General features: G+C 44.2%; 1 protein-coding gene across 1 annotated transcript in view; it reads left to right on the forward strand.

The window, feature by feature from the left end:
- Nucleotides 1-23,888, forward strand: part of LOC132818941 (neurogenic locus notch homolog protein 2-like) — a 158,129-nt gene that overhangs the window by 94,321 nt on the left and 39,920 nt on the right. Inside the window, exons 9-17 of the mRNA XM_060830086.1 lie at nt 1,010-1,123; nt 9,655-9,768; nt 10,672-10,905; nt 11,629-11,739; nt 13,873-14,065; nt 15,792-15,937; nt 17,589-17,702; nt 21,811-21,930; nt 22,910-23,062. Coding sequence (XP_060686069.1) covers nt 1,010-1,123; nt 9,655-9,768; nt 10,672-10,905; nt 11,629-11,739; nt 13,873-14,065; nt 15,792-15,937; nt 17,589-17,702; nt 21,811-21,930; nt 22,910-23,062 — 1,299 coding nt within the window. The remainder of the gene's footprint in view (nt 1-1,009; nt 1,124-9,654; nt 9,769-10,671; nt 10,906-11,628; nt 11,740-13,872; nt 14,066-15,791; nt 15,938-17,588; nt 17,703-21,810; nt 21,931-22,909; nt 23,063-23,888) is intronic.

Consider the following 23,888-nt stretch of genomic DNA (forward strand, 5'->3'; position numbering starts at 1 on the left):
AAATGAAAGGACAATAAGAATAGGTAGCAATGCAGCACATGTTTAGCAACTCCTAATGCAATATTTTAGGTCAAAGTTCGGGCAGAATGACATATATCCAACTTTCTTTCTGAGAGATTTATAAAATGAAAGAATGGCACGTTGAATAAATTATGTAAGTAATTAAACATAAATCCCAGCTGTTAGTGGAGGCACCTGCAGCTGTATCATGGTGTATTGTGTAGCCAACCTTGTGTGGAAATAATCATAAATAGCCTGAATGACTGACCCACGTTTTGAAATTGACAGCTCATTGCTTATCCTGTCATTACCCAGTCTCCTTTGTGTTCGGGGGTTTGTGCTGTGATCTCTTGGAATGGCTGATTACTCAACAAAGTGGTACCACGTTTGACAAACATGATAGTACCAGAGTTTGGCCTGTTCTCTCGGCCTATTTAAATTTACTTGCAGAGACCTATCTTTTCCCTGATCTCCTCCAAATTCTCATTCTATCCCCATAGCTATAGACCCTATCCCAACCTTTTTGTGAAAATACTAATGCAGCAGCATCCTTAATACTGACTCCTGTGGTAACCAGCCTATGATTCTCACTATTTGCACCAAATAGTACCATAATGTGGGTTTTATCTGCAGTCCCTCACTGTCACGGATTTGACTCCTCTCTTCTTTAAGGCAGAACTGTGGAACCTTTTTACGTTAATCCGTCAAGAGGGCAGCAGGGCTTTTGGCTTAGTCCCTCATCTAGTTCTCATTCAATGCTGCACTGGGTATTTAGCCGAGATTCATTGCTGAAGTATCTTGAGTGGGAACTGAAAATGCAATAGTGCTACCCACTGACATCTATGAATAGAGAAAAATATGGAGGATTGTTGGAAATAAATAAAGTTGTCGAGCTGCCGCCTCATTCCATTAATGTGTTAGAATTTATCATTTTGAGGCGCATACTTGTTTCATTAATTGTGGTTTTTAAAGAGCTTGTCATTGAGTCTTCATGTTTTGCTAATGTTAGGTTTTGCGGGGACGTACTGTCAGTTGAACATCGACGAGTGTGAAAGCCAGCCATGCTTAAACAACGGTGTGTGCAAGGATGAGGTGAACAGATTTGCTTGCAAATGCCCATCTGGTGAGTAGGTTTTTACAGATCGAGAGAAGTATAATTTTTCTGTGAAGCTGCAGTGTTGAGATCTATGTTCATGGGTCATTTCAATGACTTACTGACACATCTGCAATGAATGACACCCTGAATCCCATTGGCCTCTCTGGTTTCTGCACATTTCTTCAGGCTCTTTACCTCCCCATGGGAAATCAAACTTTAGTCACTCTTACACCTTGCTGTTGGCCACTCCACATGAATTTATCAAATGGATTATATTGTCAGATTTGTTTTGTGGTAACAGTGCCCAACATCGGTAACTATCATATTTGTGTTAATTCATTTCAGCCATGATAAGCAGTGGGCATTAAAGCAAATTTAATAGGGTGGCACGGTGGTTAACAGTGCCAGGGACCTGGGTTCGACTCCATTCTCGGGTGACCGTGTGGAAGTTTGCACATTCTTTCTGTGCCTGCATGGTCTTCCTCCGGGTGCTCCAGTTTCCTCCCACAGTCCAAAGGCGTGCAGGTTTGATGGATTGGCCATGCTAAATTGCCCATAGCGTCCAGGGTTGTGCAGGCTAGGTGGATTAGCCAAGTGAAATACAGGGTTACAGGTAGAGGGTAAGGGAATTAGGTCTGGGTGGAATGTCTTCAGAGGGTCGGTGTGGACTCGTTGGGCCGAATGGCCTGCTTGCACACTGTAAGGATTCTGTGATTCCAAATTGTGGGTACCAGGTGAGGTCTAGGGCCTAGTTTGGCTCTGAAAAAGTAACTGTGCCCTGAGCACATATATTCCTGCACTTCACAGGCACATGTGACAATCAAACAGTCCCTGCAATGACGAGCTGAGGTGGAACTGGGCATGCTTTCAGTTTTTACTTGGAACTTGATGCACCCGAGGATGGTGTGGAGTATTAGGTGCCACTAGAGATAGAAGAGACGATGCTCTAAAGCATGTTGGGAGTGAACAATCTAATTGTTATTCATGAAGATGTGACCTTTTAGCTAGGTCATCCCAGAATTGGCATGTAGGTGTCCGAATTGCTTGCTTTTCACCAGTTTAAATTCCTTGTATTTTCATTAGGAATCATAATCCTCCATATGGTTCTGAAGTTGGTATAAAAGATCCTGGTTTATGAATACACTGTGTTGTGACCACCATGACGGTGCTGTTCTTTAAACAGCATTTTGCTTCACATAACCATGTCATTTCTCTGACAGTAACTAATAATAAATTATTCAGACAAGGGATTTTGTCAGTCATCTCACAATAGGTCTCACTGTCCTTTCATAACTGGCCATGTTGTCTGACACTGCAGTATATTTTTAATGAAAGCAGTTCGTAGCCCTCGTAGTGGCTGACTGCTTCTGACAAGACCCATTCTGCTCAGTTAATCCATCAGTGCTACTCGAGAAGAGGGCCAGCAGAGGAGAGGAGCTCTGTCTGCTCAGAATACCAATGGGAACACAGCCTCGTTGCGGAGTGTGAAGGCATCTGCAGAGACTGCTTCAAATGCACACAATCAGAGCACTGTTCCACGCCGTTGGACAACCCACACTTGTTCGATTTTTCTCCTGTTTTCTTTCACAATTACAGCTCCCCTCGCCCACCCCCCCCCCCCCCCCCCCCACCTCGCAAATTGCCCACTCCCCACCCACCCACCACCTCAAACATCATGTCTTCGTTTCTGAACTTTGCAAGAAGAGGCAAACTTGTACAAACACTAAGCTGCTCACTTTGTAACTAACAGAACTCATGACCTTTATAGATTCTGTGGTATAATAGTACTTCATTGATGCAGGGAGAGGGGGAAAAAATGTAAGAATTAATTGCTGAGTCAGAAACTTTCTTGCAATAATACAAGTTGCTGAAAACTCTAGACTGGGGGAGGGGGAAAAATCTGCACATCCTATGAAAAGGAACTAAAACTTCTGGAAGGCTAGCCTTTCCAGGAACCTTTTGTTAGGAGTTTTATTTTACTACTTGTTCACCTTTTCAGATATATCCATTTGTCAGCCCTATTTTTGTAATTGGAATCCTGCTATACTGAGGAGACACTGTTTTGCAAAGCTAAGAATGTGTATTTCTCTGCCTGAGGATGCTGTCCGAATACAAGATTAGATTACTTAGTGTGGAAACAGGCCCTTCGGCCCAACAAGTCCACACCGACCCGCCAAAGCGCAACCCACCCATACCCCTACGTTTACCCCTTACCTAACACTACGGGCAATTTAGCATGGCCAATTCACCTGACCCGCACATCTTTGGACTATGGGAGGAAACCGGAGCACCTGGAGGAAACCCACGCAGACACGGGGAGAACGTGCAAACTCCACACAGTCAGTCGCCTGAGTCGGGAATTGAACCCGGGTCTCAGGCGCTGTGAGACAGCAGTGCTAACCACTGTGCCACCATGCCGCCCACAAGTGGTCGCTTTCCTCACTGTTGTATTATTGGACAGTCCAGTAATTGACGGCGTGATCCTGTGTCTTTTTTTCTTTGCACTTCTCCCCTTGTAACTACTACTGGGTATATTTATGTAGCGGAGGACTTCAGAGATCAAACTGAACCATTACTGTGAAGTATCACTGTGAAGTATCACGGTGGCTCAGTGGTTAGTACTGCTGCCTCACAGCGCCAGGGACCCAAGTTCAATTCCTGCCTCGGGCGACTATCTGTGTGGAGTTTGCATATCCTCCCAGTGTCTGCATGGGTTTCCTCCCACAATCCAAAAGATGTGCAGATCAGGTGATTTGGCCATGATGAGAAATGGTGTTAGGTGCATTAGTCAGGAGTAAATATAGAGTAGGGGAATGGGTCCGGGTGGGTTACTCTTCGGTTCCTCGGTGTGGACGTAACGGGAAAAATATCAAATGTAGCAGTGATGTGCTCTACCTCCCAATAGTTTGCCTACACTCAGTTTCAACACATGTGTGAGAATTATGGCCACTTGCCTGAGACACTGGTGAAGGATTGACCACTGGCTGTAGGAAGAAAGAAATCCAGCAGTTAACATCATTATGAGGTGTGGAGAGAATTAAGTCCAAGAAGTAAAAAGAGGATATACCTTAATCATTCACCATGATTTCTTGCTAACTTATTTAACAAAGTGATGTAATGATAATTTAACGTCCTATTGTGCTTATGTGTAAGTATCTATATTCATGTGTATATTTGTTTTATACATGATATGCTGACATATACAATGTGAAATGAAAATTTGTGTAGAATAATTAGAATGTTACACATAACATATTTTAACTTTGGAGAAAGTGAGGACTACACATGCTGGAAATCAGAGCCGAGAGTGTGGTGCTGGAAAAGAGAATCAACGTTTTGGGCATAAGCCCTTCAGCAGGAATGAGGACTTATGAAATATTTTTCTTTGGGATCTCTTTTAGGATCATAGAGTTGTATAGCACAAAAACAGACCTTCGGTCCAACTCTCGACCATACCGACCAGGTATCCTAAATTAATCTGGTCCCATTTGCCAGCATTTAGTCCATATCACTCTCGACCCTTCCTATTCGTGTACCCATCCAGATGCCTTTTAAATGTTGTAATTGTACCAGCCTCCACCGCTTCCTCTGGCATCTCATTCTATACACGACCCTCTGCATTAAAAGGTTACCCTTAGGTCTCTTTTTAAATCCTCTCCCTCTCACTTTAAATCTATGCCCTTTACTTTTGGACTTCCCTACTCTAGGAAAAAGACCTTGTCTATTCACTCTATCCATGCTCCTCATGGATAGATTTTATAAATCCATAATAACGTCGCCCATCAGCCTCCAATGCTCCAGGGAAAATAGCCTCAGCCTATTCAGTATCTCTGTATAGCTTAAGCTCTCTAACCCTGGCAACGTCCTTATAAGTTGAACACGTTATTCCAAAAATGGCCCTACCAATGTCCTGTACAACCGTAACATGATGTCTCAACCCCTGCATGTTGGAGAGGTTGCTCTTCAAGTGTCCCACTCTCCAATGTATACTGAGCTGAATTTTAAGAGGAGACTTTTACTGATGGTTCCATTTACAGCAGGACTAATATTTTCAGACAGATGTAAAAATATCTTTCACTTAATTACCTCTCTGTTTCCCTAAAAGGAAAGCACTGGTGTCCCCACACCTTTGTAAGCAAACTTAGTCCCATCTTCTCTTGAACAGGGTTACACATTGATGGTGCTCTGAATAGCATCCCTGTTGAGTTAGTTGACCAGCTTGGTGAACTTTTACTGTAGCTTTGATCCAAAGTTATGATAGAAGCTGATATTGAAGCTCACCTATCTTTTTATCAGTGGAATACTTGCAGATTTTTCATGCCTGTACAGTCGTAGTTTTAAATAAACTCATCTTGTTGGGGTTGATTGCTTCATTGCTGGCACTGGTTAAAATCACAAGCAGCTGTTTCTGAAGCATGTTTTGCAAGATATTAAATGTCAGCAAAGTATCTGTGTCAGATAAATATCCTGGAATTTTCAGGGAAAGTAGTGAACAGAACTCATAATTATCCAGAATAATTTTAGGAACTCTATAAAACCCAAGAGTGAGGTAAGGTTTGGAGCTGGAGGAAGCAGAGCCGATCAAGCAGCATCAGATGAGCAGGAGAGTCAACATTTTGTGTCGGAACCTTTCATCAGGACCAATGAAGGATGCCAACCAGAAACGCACGCTCCTGCTCTTCTGATGCTCCTTGAGCTGCTGTGCTTTTTCTAGCTCCACACTTTATTGACTCTGACTTCCCAGCATCTGCAGTCCTCGCTGTCTCCAAAATCAGGAGTCAGATTTGCGGTGAAGTATCGAGCGAATGTATTTGAACTGTTGAGTGGCAGTGTAAGATGTACCCACAACTTTTAGAATTTGTTTTGCATTGATGCTCAGCTGGCAAGAGGTTGGAAGGAATTGGGAGCATGAATTTAAAAATAACAAGCTGTGTACAATGAAGATGCTTGAACCTAAACTAATAGGTTCAAACTATCTAATAAGCTTAGTAGTTCTTAGTTTTTTATGATGTTTGACACATATTTAAAGTTCAAGGGTGCCAATGTCTAGGAAGCTCAATAATTTCCATTCTAAGGCCATCAGGGTTGCTGCTTCACAATAGGCCAAGCCCTTTGTCAAAGGGAAGTAACTCATTTATTGGAACATCTTTGAAGTAGTAACTTGTGTTGTAAATCAAGGGGAACTATTAGGTGTATTGTATTTAGATTTCTAGAAGGCATTTGGTAGGGTGCCATATCAAAGGCTATTGAAAATAAAAATTCATAATGATGGTTAGAAGTTTTAGCTGGCCAGCAAGAAGCACAGAGTAGGAATACATTAGTCTTTTTCAGGCTGGCAGGATTTTGTGAGTGGTGTGTACTGCGGAGGTCGTGCTGGGGCCCCAATGTTTTACAATTAATATAAATAATCCTTTGATTAAGGGATCAAAGGTTTTGTAGTTAAACTTGCTGATAACCTAACATTAGGAGGGAAAGTGAATTGTGAAGAGGACATAAGGAGGCTCCAAAGAGTTACAGATAGTTTAAATAAGCGGACAAAAATTTTGCAAATGGAGTCTAATGTGCAAAAGTGTAAAATTATCCATATTGTTAGAAGAAAATAAAACAAGAAGCATATTAGTGAGAGATTGCAGAGCTCTGAGATACTGGGTGTCCTAGTTCATGAATAACAGAAAGTTAGTATGCTGGTACAGCAAGTAATCAGGAAAGCTAATAGAACTTGGTTTATTCTGAGGGGAATTTAAATGCAAGAATAAGGAGGTTGTTCTTCGGGTACACAGGACATTGGTGAGATCGCAACTGCAATACTGTGTACAATACATGTCACTGTAATTATGAAAGGATGCTAATGTATTCAAAGTAGTTCAGAGAAGATTTACTAGGCTAAGGCCAGAAATGAGCAGATTGCTGGCTGAGGAAAGGTTAGGCAGGTTCGGCCTGTATCCTCTGGTGTTTAGAAGAATCAAAGGTGACTTCATTGAAGCATATAAGATTCTAAGGAGACTTGATCAGGTGAATGTGGAAAGAATGCTTCATCTTGTGGGAGAATCTAGAACGATGGTCCACAGTTCAAAATAAGGAGTGCAACAGACATGAGAAAACATGTTTTTTCTGAGGGCTGAGTCTTTAGAGTTCCCTTCCTCTAATGCAGCGGATGCTTTAAATATTTTTAAGGCAGAGGTAGCAGACTTGCGATTCCCAAGAACTGAAAGATTCTTGGGGATATGGAGGAATGTAGAGTTGAGGTTAAAATCAGATCAGCCATGATCTTATTGAATGACAAAGCAGGCTTGAAAAGCTGATTGGGTTACTGTTGCCTTTGTATGTTAATATGAAGTTAATGGACATATACTGGCTTTTTGCTTTGTCTTTTCTTATGGCTCACCAGACCCAAAATGGCAAGTCTCAACTCTGACCCTTTTGGATTTGCTACTTATGTCCCATTGCAGCTCCATTTGCTTCAGTGGGAGATACTCTTCCAGCGTTAAGGTCTAGAAAGGTGCTGTGCCATTAAGTACTGTGGAACTGTAAGGAAGCAAACCCATCATGAACTTGAGTTGTATAGACCCCAGCAAACTAAACAATTCAATTCTCAGTATGCAGAATTCTGCAAGACTGAAATTGTCCCTATTATCTTTGGTTTTGCAGATTTCCATGTAATCAAGTCCTTTTCTTTTTAGATAGTATAGAATTCAATGGGAACAAAGCCTTATACTGATATCCCAAAGATATCAAAAGCTGTTTTCCCTGAGCACTCTTGATAGGAAATTGTGAGAAATTAAACTCTTTTTCCATTCCCATATTGTTCTTTCAGCATTAGTTGTCCAGTTTATTCTTGAATTTTATTTTAGCACATCAATCACTTCGACGAGGACTAAAAGCTTTGTCAGTGTAGGTTAGTGTTAAAAGGAAGTTATAGAATTGCTGAACGAGTAGAATGCAGTACAAAGACTTCTGTTATTTCTGAACAGCAGTTGCTGTTGCTGGCAGTTTTGATCTAAGTCTTGGCAATTTATCGGGGTACAGACAGAATATGGGCTGCAGCTTTGGCGAACTCTTCCATTCTGTGACCCTCGGGCACAGAAAAATGTGCATCCCTTCTGAGCTATTGCTCTGCTTCAGCTTCGAATCTAGGGACACTCCAAGGAGACGAGGAAATGATTTTATCAAAGCTTGGGAATCTTCGCCACCCTTCCCGGAGGTTCCTTGGGGCCTGAGAGCAGCTCTGTTCTCCGTTACACACACAGACAGGATTCCAGGGCTTGTGTCAGCTGTTGCCAGGCCGCAGTTCACGCTGATGTGTCATTTGAAGCACAGGCAGAGCCTCGTGGCCCAGGAGCTGTTCAGCTCAATTCAGCCCTGCTGCCTGCCAGCACTTTGGCTAGCCATGGTCTAACCAAGCTCCTCAATGCGCTCCCACAAGGCCGGAAATCCCTTTGTGCTGGTTTCCAGTGCTGCACAGGGGGTGAATCTTTGAGTATGTTCTACTATATAGAAGCTTTTTTTCTCATGATGAGTAGGTGGCAGGGGGAGAAAAGAAAGAAAAGTGTGAAATTAAGGCACTGCATATTTATTGGAGCTTCCCATAGCCCGACAGAACATTGCTCTTCCCAGTTTGATGCTGAGTATCGCATTGTCTGCTGATATTTTTGTTTTCAAATTGATATCTTTACTTAGATCAGGGTTTGACGTTTTCAGCATTTGGAACACACATTGTCAGACCTTCAGCCTATATTCCAGCTACATCTTGCTTTAATGCGAGCAAACCCATAATGTCTGCTACTAGTTTTGTAATCTGCTGCTTTGTAGAAATTTGGACAAGCTACGCGATCTGCTTTGGGGAGATAGGGTTGGTGGAGGATTGTGGAATGAAGCTTCAGTAAACTTGCATCAGTTTTTAAAATGAGCCTTTAACTTTTAAACTGCAGGAAGTAGCATTTGGCTCCATGACCTGAATGTCTTGTGCAGTTCACCTTCCAACTTATTGGTTTTTGTTTGTTTAACCGTTGCCAGTGGTGTTTATACTTGTATTTTCACTGTAGCATCTTGTACCGTGTGAGCAGAGATTTCCTTCCACCATTTGTATTCCTGATGTCTGGGTTAAGATTGCAAGTAGGTGCTTAATCCAACAGTTGTACTATTCCTGCATTAGCGGGGTGGGGGAAGGTTTAGTTGGTCATACAGCAACAATTTATGGAGGCACTTAACCTTTTGAACAGGACGATTGAGGAGAGTGGAATGGTCTGGATTCAAGGGAAGTATTGTAACAACTCGGGCTTTGCACAATGGCTGGTAAGCAGGGCACTGCAGATGCTGGAAATCTGAGATAAAAACAGAAAATGCTAGAAAAACACTGAGCTGGTCAACAGTGGTTGTGCAGAGAGAGATCTGTAGAAGCGACTTAAGAAGGCAGTTTGCCACCATTTTCTTGACTGTAATTAGGAACGGGCAACAAATTTTGGCCACACCAGTGGTGCCCAGATGCTATTTAAGAATAAAAGTTAAGACAGTTTAAGGATTCATTGATTTGCGTATTGTTTCTGTGTGCATATGTGCAGGTTTTGCTGGGAGTATGTGCCAGATTGACATCGATGAGTGTGCCAGCACACCATGCCAACATGGAGCCAAGTGTATTGATCGCCCAAATGCCTTTGAATGTGATTGCAGTGAAGGTAAGCCCATCGATGCTCAAAATGCTGGAAATGAAACTAAACATCTCGCGCATGTGAACGTTTGCACTCGAGGAAGGCTTTGATAAATTGCCTTGCCTTGAAATTTATCCCCCACCTTTTATGGCCTCCGGTGAGCAATCCCGTTTCTGTCAACCCCAGCTGAGAAAGAAACTGATGCATTGGAAAAGGCTGCTGAACAATGGCTGTTCAAATGTTTGCTGTCTGGCAGCTGAGGGCTCCATGTTCAACCTCTCCCTGAATCATCACTCACATTCCAAAGGAAACTTGAATTTCCTTGCTGTTGGAGGAGGATCCTGCTCGGCTTTTACTGATGCTTTCACTAACAGTACCCTGCAACTTATTTCAGCATTAAGTTAGTTGTCCTCAGGACACTTTGGAATAAAAATAACTTTCTCACATTCGCTTTTAACTGCTGCGCTGCCAGTCTGTTTTTCAGCCCTGTGCATTCTTGGGAGGTTCACCAAGTGCTTGGTGCCCTTTACAATGACCACTGCCGGATCCAGGGCAAGCTGCTGAACGTTTGCGGCTTTACTTGCCCAAGGAAGGTTTTGCAACAACCTTGTCATGTGCTGCTGCTTCAATTTTTTTTTTGTGTTAACCAATTCATCAGTTGATGAACAAAACATTTGGCAGATCAAGAAAGGGTTGTGACTTCGCAGGTAAGAATGATTACTTGGCACAGCAAATTACTTGTCACTCAGTTGCCGATACACTCTAGTTCCAGAAGACGTTGTAGTCAGTTAAAGTTTAGCCAGTGGCGATTTGTAGAAAGTCATTGAACTTTTGAGAAATACGGAATGAAAATATAATGGATTGTAAACATTAAAGGTGCTTCTTTTTTCTTTCTGTCTTGCTCTTGCCTCCACCCCTCTGATTTCAAAGGCTTTACAGGGACTACCTGCGAGATTAATGAAGATGATTGCTTCCCGGACCCTTGCCACTATGGAAAATGTGTGGACGGAATAGCTAGCTACACCTGCAACTGTACAGCCGGCTACAAGGGTCCAATCTGCAGTGAGCAGATCAATGAATGCCAAAGTAGTCCCTGCCAGAATGGTGGCACCTGTCAAGATCGTGTGAACAATTACATCTGCCACTGTCCTGTTGGTACCTCGGGTAAGTGGCAAAGAAACTGACCCATTTGAGTGCAGAAAAGTTGTCCAGAAAATTGGTCATAGTCCACGGCTGGCTGATCACAATCACTGCCCCTATTTCACTCGGTAGGATGTGTTTCCTTTTAGATTACTTAGTGTGGAAATAGGCTCTTCAGCCCAACAAGTCCACACTGACCCGCCAAAGCGCAACCCACCCAGCCCCATTCCCCTACATTTACCCCTTCACCGAACACTATAGGCAATTTAGCACGGTCAATTTACCTAACCTGCACATTTTTGGACTGTGGGAGGAAACCGGAGCACCCAGAGGAAACCCACGCAGACACGGAGAATGTGCAAACTCCACACAGATAGTTGCCTGAGGCGGGGATTGAACCCTGGTCTCTGGTGCTGTGAGGCAGCAGTGCTAACCACTTTTGTGAACCATTGTTTATAATTAAGGTTATTCCATGCTGGTGAGTCAGGAAAGTAAGTGTGTGTTGTCCAGGCACAGTTCAAATTTGGAAGTCCAGAATCAATAATAGTGATAACTATATCATAATATTCTGATCTTTCACAATTTTTAGTGACTCTTGTTAAACAGTTCATGCAGACAACATGGAGGACCTTCCACGTCGTAATATTTGAGTGGTTGCACTTGTCCTAGTTGAATTATTTGATCTTGCTAAATGCACCAGTGTAGAACAGAAAGCATTTTTAAAAATTTCTTTTGATGATCCTGCAGGTGTCAATTGTGAGATTAACTACGATGACTGCATTAGCAATCCATGTAGTTATGGGAGCTGTCAAGATGGTATTAATCGGTACGACTGTGTATGCAGCCCTGGCTATACAGGTAAGTTCAGCTCCTGTGACGGGACTAAATGAAGACATGAGGTGCCACAGTTGTCACACTGTACTGTCCTGCTTTCTAACTTGTGTGCAACTTGTCCCAAGATGCTAATGTCTCCATTTTGAAAAACCTCACAGCACTGGTGCACTCTCATTATCAAAGAAATGAAACACTAAACACCAGCTCTGGTTGGTGAACCTGACGTTGCATTAGTCCAGCGCTTTTCCAAATTCAGCGAGTTCCCACGAACCTTGCAGCATATTTGAAGGGCAGTCATTTTCCTAATGTTGGAAGCATGGCAGCTTATTCACAAACTACAAGGTCCCTCAGACTGCATTTTGATAATACTCCGGTAATCCATTGTGATTGTTAGTTGAGGAATAAATATTGATCAGGACAATGGGAGGGACTAAGTCACTTTTCTTCCAAACAACAATGCCACAAGATCATTGGCGTATGTGAGAGAAGGCAAGTCGGACCTTGCTTTCACATCTTCAGCTCACGACCTTCTGACTTTGGAGGAAAATGTTACCGCAACTGACACCCAAGTTCGAAAAGACCAGGAACTGGGTTGAAAAATTGGAACAAAATAGGATTTGGAGATCTTCACAATTTAACAGAATAAAAATTGGACTCAAACCTGAACAAATATATGTAGGGGTCGTTTGGGTCACGTATAAGACATGAAGTCTGCGAAATGAATATGAGAGTAAATTTGTAAGGAAGACTGTGTATGAAGATGGGAGAATGAAAGAAACAAACTGACTCCTCTTATAAAACAAAACAGCCGTAGGTGTTCTGTGCAAATACCTTCGTATCCATTCCACATCCAGCTCTTGCTCCCAAGTATACAGCAGCCACACTTTTCAAAGTCATGTGATGTTCAACTAGAATCTGTATATCTTCAAATCTACAGTCTCCACCATTCTTTATCAGCCCCTCCATGTTACTGAAGTTTTGGTAAAATGCACAAGGCAATCTTTTCTTGCTAGAGTTCATTGTACACTTTATAGGTGTTGTGTTCACACGTCCTGTTCTTGCAGTAGTGAATATCACAGAAACTGCAATGTAATTCGCTTATTTGTAATGCTTCAGAATTCTGTTTCTGTTATAATGTTGGTGACATCTAGCTCACTCATTGTTTCCAAATGGATGGTTGGGGAGAGAGCATGGCTGGATGAAAGTGAGTTCCTCTATGGTGAAATAATAAACTGACTCATTATAAGCAGAGTTAAAACACACACAAAACCAGGTTATAATCCAACAGGTTTATTTGGAAGCACTAGCTTTCAGAGTGCTGCTCTTTCATCAGGAAGCTGTGGAGCTCCACAACTACCTGATGAAGAAGCAGCACTTCGAAACTTAGTGCTTCCAAATAAACCTGTTGGACTATAACCTGGTGTTGTGTGAGTTTTAACTTTGTCTACGCCAGTCCAACACCAGCACCTCCAAATCATTATAAACAGGTTTGTGATTTGGTTTCTCAAAGCATACAGGAAATCTCCAGTCGCTCTCCCTTTTTCTCACACTTCTTGATTTATTCATTCACTGGATGTGGTATCACTGGCTAGGCCAATATTTATTGTTCATCCCTCCTTATCCAGTGGGCAACTTCTGTGGTTTGGAGTCACATGGAGGTCGAACCAGGTAAGGACTTCAGTTTCCTTCCCTAAAGGATATCAGTGAAGCATCTGGATTTTTCTGACAATTGCTAATGCCTTCAAGGTCATCATTAGACTCTTAATCCCAGATTTTTATTGAATTCAAGTTTCACCAACTACCATAGGATTAAAACCAGGGTCCTTGGAACATTACCTGGGTCGCTGGTAGTCTAGTGATAATACCACTAAGCCATCATCTCCCCATCTCTCTCTCTCTCTCTCTATCTCTCTCTCATGCATATACCCTGTCCCTTTCGCGCTCACTCTCCATTGCAGACACTCACTCTCACACATATATAACAGGCCCACTTGCAATCTGCTGTGCTATTTGCAATCTTATTTCTAATTGGAATGAGTATGAAACCAGGTGAGAAATGGTGTTTAAAACATTGAAGGGGTATGCCTCTGTCTCTAGGTTAGGCTCCTTAAAACTGTCTGTCTGCTTATTCATATGTTTCTCCATTCCTGCCTGCAGGTCCCATGTGCAACATTGACATCAATGAGTGCGCATCCAACCCATGTCACAATGGTGGCACATGTTTCGATCAGATGAATGGCTTCACATGCCGTTGCCCTGAGGGCTATCACGATGCTCACTGTATATCTGAAGTTGATGAGTGCAAGAGTAGTCCTTGTATCCATGGCAGATGTGTGGATGACGTCAACAGGTGATTCTTCATAACTTTTCTGTCATCGTAATATTTGTCATTCTTAGTTCTTTCAATTTCTGTTTCTTTTTAAGATGATTACATTTGGCTTTCTGCATTTTTTATTGTCAAATGGTTGTAGCTATTCTGAAATACTCCTATGCAGACAAAGGGAACTGTGCAGGGATGGCGGGAGGGAGCAGAAATCTGATTTGTTGCTTGCAGTGTAAGTTTGGGTTCCTCCTTTTGCTAGGCCTCCAGGAATCATCGGATAACTATGTGGTGCTTTGGTTTGGCCACTGAACCGCTGTGCTGCCCATTGAATGGTTTAGTTGCATGAATATCGTTAATTCACACCATGGCTCATTGAATTAAGGGGACATGCACTGAGAACACATGCCCAAGATTACAAAAGTAAGCCAGCAATATGAATGACAGGTCTGCACAAAATTGAGAGGGTGTCATGTTTGTGTTAGAACCGTTAGATTTTTGAAGGTAATTCCTGGGAGGCTATCTCTTGAACTCAGTTCTCCCAATTTTATTTTTGGCACCTGCTGTTCCCTGTTTGTTTATTTTTCCCCACAGTTGAATTAGTTGTTGGAATTGCAACTTTTCAAGTGCAGTGAGCAAGTCTGTGCGACATACATTCTATTAGCCATTAATGGGGAGATAGATGTCAATATCAGCTGTACAGGAGAATTCCAGAGTGGCGAGTTTGGAATCTCTGTCCAACCTTACGTCCATGGTGGCTCAGTGGTTAGCACTGCTGTCTCACAGCGCCAGGGACCCGGGTTCAGTTCCCACCTCTGGCAGCTGTCTGTGTGGATTTCCTCCGGGTGCTCTGGTTTCCTCCCACAGTCCAAAGATGTGCAGGTCAGGTGAATTGGCTGTGCTAAATTGCCCATAGTGTTAGCTGCGTGAGTCAGGGGTATGTGTAGGGGAATGGTCCTGGGTGGGTTGCTCTTTGGAGGGTCGGTGTGGACTTGTTGGGCCGAAGGGCCTGTTTCCACACTTTAGGGAATCTAATCTGAACTTAACTCAGCTCAAAAGTTCATTCATGGCACACAAAGCAGTACTTTTATTATGATGGTGATTCTTCAGAGATCAGTATCAAAAACTAGAAGTTAGAAATGTCTTCTGTGAATTCAGATGCTGTCCCAAAGTCAGTTGTATTCTTTCATGGGGTGTGGGTATTGCCAGGAAGGCAGGGCCAGCATTTGTTGCCCATCCTTAATTGCCTTTGAAGTGGGTGACTTATGAGAGCAGTTGAGATTCAGCCACACTTCTGTGGGCCGAGGGTTCCATGCAGTACATTTCCTTTCCCAAATGATGCGAGTAAACCAGATGGTCATAAAAGAAAACAACAAATGGCAGCGGCTTCACTTCAGTAGCTGGCTTTTTAAAATTCCAGATCTGTCAATTTAAATTCCACCAGCTCTTGAAGTGGGATTTGAACCCGCGTCCCCCACCCATTTGCCTGGACCTCCTGGATTAGTAATCAAGTGGCATTACCCCTAAAATACTTCTCAAGTGCAGTCACTGCTATATTGCCACACAGCAAGTTCTCTCAAACATCAGTGAGATAACAAAGTGGAGTGATGTGGAGTTTAGACTTTTGAAAATATTGTGAATTTATTTGCAGGGCTGCTCCCCCCTGTACTCAGTTGGTGCGACATTTTGTAATAAACAATTGAATCAGTGCCTTGGCTACGACCAACATTTTCTCTGCCTTTGCTTGTTTTTGTAGTTACCAGTGCGTTTGCGAAGCTGGTTGGGCAGGGATCAACTGTGATGTGGACAAAGATGAGTGTGAGTCAAATCCCTGTCAGGAAGGAGGAACCTGTGAGAACCTAATCAATGGCTACAAGTGCACATGTGTGAAGGGATTCAAAGGTGAGGGAAGGACGGTCAAGCACTGAATGAATGAATGCCACCAGTGTAAAGCTGAATATTAAACTTAGTGATTCTGATACTCAGAACTACACTCTGCTGGTTGAAATTGTACAGCGGTTGCATAGATGGCCATTCAGCCCATTTGTACCTGTGCCATGTCTTTGAAAAATGGGTCCCTCTCAACTCACCTGTTCCCACTGTTTTGCAAGTGCATTCCCTTCTCGATCCTCAGTATCAGAAGGGATGCTATGTGGGTTAGGATTTTTTGTGTTTTCTGAAGCAGTTATCTCATACTGTTGGGCTTCATACTTGCTCCCATAGACCAAAAGTGACTGACAGATTTCAGATGTTCATTAATGGTTTTTTTTTGAACTAATAAACACATCCTTTCATTTTTACTTTGTTTGATGTGTTCCTCCATTCTGTGCTGTTGCCTGACGGTTTGAGGGCAGTGATACTTCTTTTCCCTCCCCTGAGCTTTGTATTTAGAAATTTCTGTCCCTGCACTGTTCTGAGAGTCTTGTGCTGCCCCCCACCCATCGATGTAACCAGGATCTGAGTTGATAAAGCTGCATTGGCTGCCAGACCTAACGTTGGATTTCTGACGTTGTCGATGGTGGCTTCCAGTGCATTTGTACAAGGATATCATTGGGTTAACTGGTGCTCACTCATGATAGGTACTGACCTTTCACCTCTGAAAATTTAATAACCCAGATGCTGCCACTACTTAGACTATTTTTGAGTAGTCTTGGCTTTTTATTTAAATTATTCATTCCCTGTGGTGTGGATGTTGGTGGCAGGATCAGCATTTATTATTCCACCCAGAATCCCCTTCCCACCACCAACTTTAAACAGGTGGAGTCTGTGTGGTGAAGGAAGCCCCACATTGCTTTGAGGGTGGGAGTTTCAGGGTTCTGGCCCAGCATCAGAAATGAAGAAATCCATTTCTAACTCTAAATGTTGCAGGCCATGGGAGGGGAGCTCAAGGTGGTCCCAAGTGCTCTTGTTCCTCAAAGTCGTGACATTTGTGGGTTTGAAAGACATACTCTGGGAATCTAAGCGAGATGCTGTGATGCTTCCTATAGCTCGTGTGCACTGCAGCTGTTGTCTAACAGTTTTGGAGGCATTGAACGTTGAACCATGTGAATAGGGTGCTGGTCAATGCTGTTGACAGAAAGTTCTGCCAGCCCTAGTAAGCATTGATCCACATAAAACTGCCCCAGATTTGCCACCAGCTGGCACTTACTCAGCAAAGCTCCAAGAATCTGGAGCGGAACTGAGAGGGAAGATATCACATTGGTGGGATGTTACGTCAAAGACATGTTACTGGGGTGGGGTAGTGGTCATACGTTAGCCTGTATCTGCCCTGCACGTGCCAGGCCCCAGTTGGAGTTTCCGGTACGGATGCCTTTGGCAAAAATTCCATTACCAAAACTAGCATCCTTTACATCATTGTATGCCAAGAACAAAGTGTGTCCTGAAGAAGGGCTCATGCCCGAAACGTTGACTCTCCTGCTCCTTGGATGCTGCCTGACCTGCTGCGCTTTTCCAGCAACACATTTTCAGCTCTGATCTCCAGCATCTGAAGTCCTCACTTTCTCCTCCTGATTAAAGGAGTAACCTTCTTTCCCCGTCTTCTCTGAATTTTAAGGTTCCAACTGTGAAATCAATATAAATGAATGTGCATCAAACCCCTGTCTGAACAAAGGAGTCTGCGTTGATGGTGTGAATTCCTACCACTGTGTCTGCACTCTCCCATACACTGGTAAGAGACAAAAAAAAACAAAGGGGCATAATCTGAAATGATGCATTTTCTAGCCTGTTGTGGTTGAGGTGGGAAGCTGCTGACTTGGGTTTCTCCTGCGCTGTGCCCTGCTGTGCTGAAGAGGCAGCAACGAAACAGGAAAGTGTCGAGATTAAACAATGAACTGGGGCCGTGCATTTAACCGCTTTAAAGATCCCTGCTCCACGGAGGTGTGTGCTTGTTTTGGGTTTGAGTGCACGAGTATCTGTTTCAGAATGCAGCCTCGCCTCCTGCCAGAAGCAAAGTGTGTGCCGCGGCGACCTTTTGAGTTATTGCCTGATTAATAGGCCAGGCTTGTAAGTCTCAAATTTCCACATCAAACAGTCTCAAACTCCCTGGTGCATTTTTTATTAGTCTTGTTGTGTGTGTGAACCGAATTCAGTTCTGTGCATTCTCTGAAAGCAAGTGGAAGATTAAGATCAGGATAAGACATGTCAGGATAAGTGAGAAAAATTGCTGATTTCTTTTGTTTGTCTCCTTGTCCCATCTCACCCCCCCCCCCACTGACCCCACTAGCTCTTGATCACCTGGTTTAGCACAGTCTGTGGGTGCACCCAGAGGTATTTGATGTCTCCGGCTCAGCAGCGTTTTCTTGCAGCTGTACCCACTGGTCGGGTCAGGGAAGGGCATCCATTTTTATTGGACCTGCCACAGACTCAGGATAGCCTGTCTCTTTCAGTTGTTGCTGAATAAAACTGCAACCGTCCTGCAAAGATTGATATGCTAATGAGCAGATTCCAATCCTATTGTCCGATTCAGATAGAGTTGCAGGTCGATGGCGAGGAGGTGAGATTACAATCTGAGTTCCTTCAGTGCTGTGACCATTCTTTGAAAATGCCTTGGGATGTGACCCAGCCATCAGTTTAAAGTCACACTCAGGAGATGGCTGCTGTAGCACAGCAGCACCCACAGTGTGTCGGGCTGGAAATGGCAGCATGGAAATGAGCTCAAATTTCTGAAGTGAGGTTTGTTTTACCACAACTTTGGCTCAGCTGCCTCACGACACCAGGAAACCAGATTCTATTCCAACCCCGGGTTACTGTCTGTATGGAGGTTGCACATTCTCCCCGTCTCTGCATGGGTTTTCTCTGGGTGGCTCCAGTTTCCTCCTACCGTCCAAAGATGTGCAGGTTAGGTAGATTGGCCTTGCTAAATTACCCCGTAGTGTCCAGGGATGTGCAGGCTAGGTGGATTAGCCTTGGGAAATGCTGGGTTACTGAACTAGGGTAAGGGGGCATTGGGTGTGGTTGAGATGCCCTTTGGTGTGTCAGAGTGGACTCGATGGGCAGAATAGCCTGCTTCCACACTGTGTTGATTCTATGATTCTCTAATTCAGATGGAAGGGTTACCGACTGAGCTGTGCTGACACTGAGAGCTGTGACACTGAGAGCTGTGACACTGAGAGCTGTGACACTGAGAGCTGTGACACTGAGAGCTGTGACACTGAGAGCTGTGACACTGAGAGCTGTGACACTGAGAGCTGTGACGACGCTGTGACGCTGTGCGCGGTGACACATGACAGTCTGAACTGTGACACTCTGAGTGTGCTGACACTGTGACTCTGTGAGCTGTGACATTCTGAGCCGTGCTGACACTCTGAGCTGTGGCGCTGTGACACTGTGAGCTGTGACACTGTGACAGAGAGCTGTGACACAGAGAGCTGTGACACAGAGAGCTGTGACACAGAGAGCTGTGACACAGAGAGCTGTGACACAGAGAGCTGTGACACAGAGAGCTGTGACACAGAGAGCTGTGACACAGAGAGCTGTGACACAGAGAGCTGTGACACAGAGAGCTGTGACACAGAGAGCTGTGACACTGTGAGCTGTGACACTGTGAGCTGTGACACTGTGAGCTGTGCTGACGCTGTGACACTGTGCGCGGTGACACGTGGCACTGTGACACTCTGAGTGTGCTGACACTGTGACTCTGTGAGCTGTGACTCTGTGAGCTGTGACATTCTGAGCTGTGCTGACACTCTGAGCTGTGGCGCTGCGACACTGTGAGCTGTGACACTGTGAGCTGTGACACTGAGTTGTGCTGACACTGTGACACTGACAGTGTGAGCTGTGACACTCTGAGCTGTGACACTGTGACACTGTGAGCTATGACAGTCTGAACTGTGACACTGTGACACGTGACACTGTGAGCTATGACAGTCTGAACTGTGACACTGTGAGCTGTGCTGACACTCTTATAATTGTGAGATTAGATTAGACTTAGATTAGATTTACAGTGTGGAAACAGGCCCTTCGGCCCAACAAGTCCACACCGACCCGCCGAAGCGCAACCCACCCATACCCCTACGTTTACCCCTTACCTAACACTACGGGCAATTTTAGCTTGGCCAATTCACCTGACCCGCACATCTTTGTGACTGTGGGAGGAAACCCACGCAGACACGGGGAGAACGTGCAAACTCCACACAGTCAGTCGCCTGAGTCGAGAATTGAACCCGGGTCTACAGGCGCTGTGAGGCAGCAGTGCTAACCACTGTGCCACCGTGCCGCCCACAAATCCCGTGAGCTTTGATGTCTTGTGACTTTTCTTAAAATATTAGCACAGACTAGGTGAGTCTGCATCTTTTTTTTTGTTCACACAGCCACCTGGTTATTGCTGCTCACTGTCCATCCTTGCTGGTCTCCTCCTCAGAGCAGCTATCTCGCTCCCTTGAAACGATATTTGTCAATTGTGTTTTCATTGTTAAGGCAGATGACTCCGTGTGTGACTGGTTTAGTCTGGCTTTACTGATGGGAAAGGTAGCTGAAGGCCCTTCCCAGGCATTCTGGAGGTGCAGATTACAGTTATTTTTAAAAATATAACATTGCACTGCACGCTACTGCCAAGTTATCTCTGACTGTTTTCAAACTTTCTGGTACATTGTGTATATTTCTGATTAATTTTGCGCCCTGTTTTTTTGTGGCTCTGCTGAGGCTGGCCTTTGGACACTTCCCCTGCACTTAGTCCGACCGTGTGGCTGTTGTAGTTCAAGGCCCTCAAAGCTGTTCACACTTTCTCCTAGTTTGTTTAATCCTTTGAATCACTGACAGCGCACCCGCTCCCATTATTGCCAGCAGGATTGTCACAAAGTGATTGGGATCCGAAGTATGGTATTCCTGTTACTAGAATCATGGAGGACAGGATTAGATTAGACTTACAGTGTGGAAACAGGCCCTTCGGCCCAACAAGTCCACACCGACCCGCCGAAGCGCAACCCACCCATACCCCTACATTTTACCCCTTACCTAACACTACGGGCAATTTAGCTTGGCCAATTCACCTGACCCGCACATCTTTGGACTGTGGGAGGAAACTGGAGCACCCGGAGGAAACCCACGCTGACACGGGGAGAACGTGCAAACTCCACACAGTCAGTCGCCTGAGTCGGGAATTGAACCCGGGTCTACAGGCGCTGTGAGGCAGCAGTGCTAACCACTGTGCCACCGTGCCGCCCACAAATGTCATTTTGGTTTATTGTGTCTGTAGATACTCTATTTCAAAAACCTGTTCAGTTCCTGCCACTGTTTTTCATGGCTGCATAGAATCGCTACAGTGTGGAAGTAGGCCTTTTGGCCCATCGAGCCACATCGACCCTCCAAAGAACATGCCACCCAGAATCACCCCCTTAGCCTGAGTTTCCTAACCTGCATATCCCTGGGTGCAATGGGCAATTTTCGTACGACCAATCCACCTAACCTGCGCATTTTTGGACTCTGGGAGGAAACTGGAGCACCCGGACGCAGACGTGGAGAAAATGTGCGAACTCCACACAGACAGCTGCCCAAGGGGAGAATCGAACCCTCATCCCTGGTGCTGTGAGACACCATCAGAGGTTTGTCAGTGGGAACAGATTCTCCTTGTTCACTTTATCAAAATCACTCATCGCCTCGAACAACTTTAGTAAATCTCTACTGAATGTCCTTTTACTCCAAGGAGAGTGATTGTAGCTAAAGAAGGGCGTGCCCTAATAGTCTTCCGCAGGGTGTCCTTGCAGGTCGGGTTGTTCCGAGGGTACTTGCCATTAGCTGACTCTAATAGGTTCCTTCTCCCTTCCTCTTTTTACCTGCAGGTGAGGATTGTGAGTTTGTTCTTGCTCCATGTTCCTCCCAACCATGTGAAAATGGAGGTGTTTGCAGTGAAACTGAGGACTATGAGAATTACATGTGCACCTGCACAATGTATTGGCAAGGTGAGATCTTCCTCATCAGCACATTGTAAAAAGCAGTAGACCAAACAGCCCTTCCTACCTGCTCTGTATTTCAGTTAAATAACATCTGGCCTATTGCGTCAATTGTTTTCCTGCCATTGGTCCTTAGACCTCTGTACCTTTACTCAACACAATTGTATCACTCTCAGTCTTGAAAGCTCTTGTTGACTATCGACACGTTTTGATAAAAATTGCCCAAGTTTCTTACTGCCTTTGTTGTGAAAAAGTGCTTTGATTTTACACGCAAAGTGTGTGGCTTTAGTACGAATACAGCGAGTCTTTGTACCTGAATTATTAAACTGGTTTCTCTCCGCTAATCCAATCAATTGAACCCTCCCCCACGTGTGATTTAACCATTTTTAGCCCTGATGTTTGAACTCGGTGCACCAGGTGGGGTCTGACCGCACTGTTATGCACACTGAGACTCAGTAACTTTTCCCCCATCCCATTGTGAAGGAAGCACCAGGGTGAGTGGGCGGTGGTTGGTTGTGGAGTGATTCGTAGACCCTGATGATCCCGTGGAAGTCCTTTAAAATTATGGAAAGTTTTTATAGGAGTGGGCAAAGAAAATATGCTTCCACTTGTAGGTGAGTTGAGAACAATGGGTTGTAAACCATAGACACAAAGGGCTTGGTAATAAACTCTTCGGGAATCCAGGAGAGAGAGTGTTTTTCATCCAACTATTATTTTGAATGTGCAACTCAGTACCACATGGAGTAGTTGAGACAAATGGAATAGGTGTTTTGAAGGGAAATCATAAGTAGATAAGGGATAGGGGAATAAGGGCATTGCCAGTAGGGTTAAAAGGGGGAACTTGTGTGGGACGTGAACAGTACAGTCCATTTGGAGTGTATATCCTGTTTAATGCTGTGGCTCCTATGTAATTCTTTATACACTGTAAACAAAGTCATACTGTCATACACAAAGCAGTGCATGTGTTTAATACTGGCTTACCTTGTAGGTCAGAGGTGCTCAGTGGACATTGATGAGTGTGTTACTGACCCGTGTAAAAATGGTGCTTCTTGTCAAAATACCCCTGGGAACTACGAGTGCCGATGCCTCCCTGGCTACACTGGAGTGAACTGCGAGACAAATATCGATGACTGCAGCCCCAGTAAGTGCTCGAAAGAATGATTGAAAAGAAGCTGTCTGAACCCGAATCATCATTTCCTGTTTGGAGGAAAGAACTTGTGTTTCTACCGAGTGTTTCACCAGCTCAGGAAGTTCCAAAGTGCTTCATTGACAGTAAAGGACTTTGTGAAATGTAGTTTCCGTTGTTTTGGTGGGATGTGGGCACTGCTGGCAAGGCCAGCATTTTCTGTTGCCCTTTCCTACTTGCCCTTGAACTGAATGGCTTGTGAGGCCATTTTAAAAGGCAGTTAAGAATCACCCACATTGCTGTTGGAGTCAGATGCATGTAGGTCAGACAGGGTGAGGACAGCAGATTCCCTTGCTGCAAAAACATTAATGAAGCAGATTGGCTTTTATACCAGTCGATGATCACTTCATAGTCTCCATTACTGAGACTTGCTCTGAATTCCAGATTTTACTGATTGAGTTTAATTTTAACCAGCTAGCATTGTGGGATTGTAATGGCTGATAAGGGGGTGACAGCCAAATTGCACAAAGCAATACCTCAGAAACACGTGTGGTAGTGACAGAGTAATCCATTTTAGTGATGAAAGAAAAATCTTGATTCCCCGTGTTCTTAACAATAGGGCTGCAGGATCATTTACATCTATCTGCTGGGGTAAACAATGCCATGCTTTCATGTTTGATCCAAAGGGTGGCACCTCTGACTGTGTTGCATTCCCTGAGTATTTCACTTAACTGTCAACCTAGGGGTCCAGATTTTGTCCTTAAATCTTTAGAATTGCTGCTTCTGAGGCAGGAGTGGTGCCCACTGAACCATGGCTTGCTTAGTTATTTGTGCTCTTCCT

Source organism: Hemiscyllium ocellatum, chromosome 9 (genome assembly GCF_020745735.1).
Source record: "Hemiscyllium ocellatum isolate sHemOce1 chromosome 9, sHemOce1.pat.X.cur, whole genome shotgun sequence".
Taxonomy (NCBI): Eukaryota; Metazoa; Chordata; class Chondrichthyes; order Orectolobiformes; family Hemiscylliidae; genus Hemiscyllium; species Hemiscyllium ocellatum.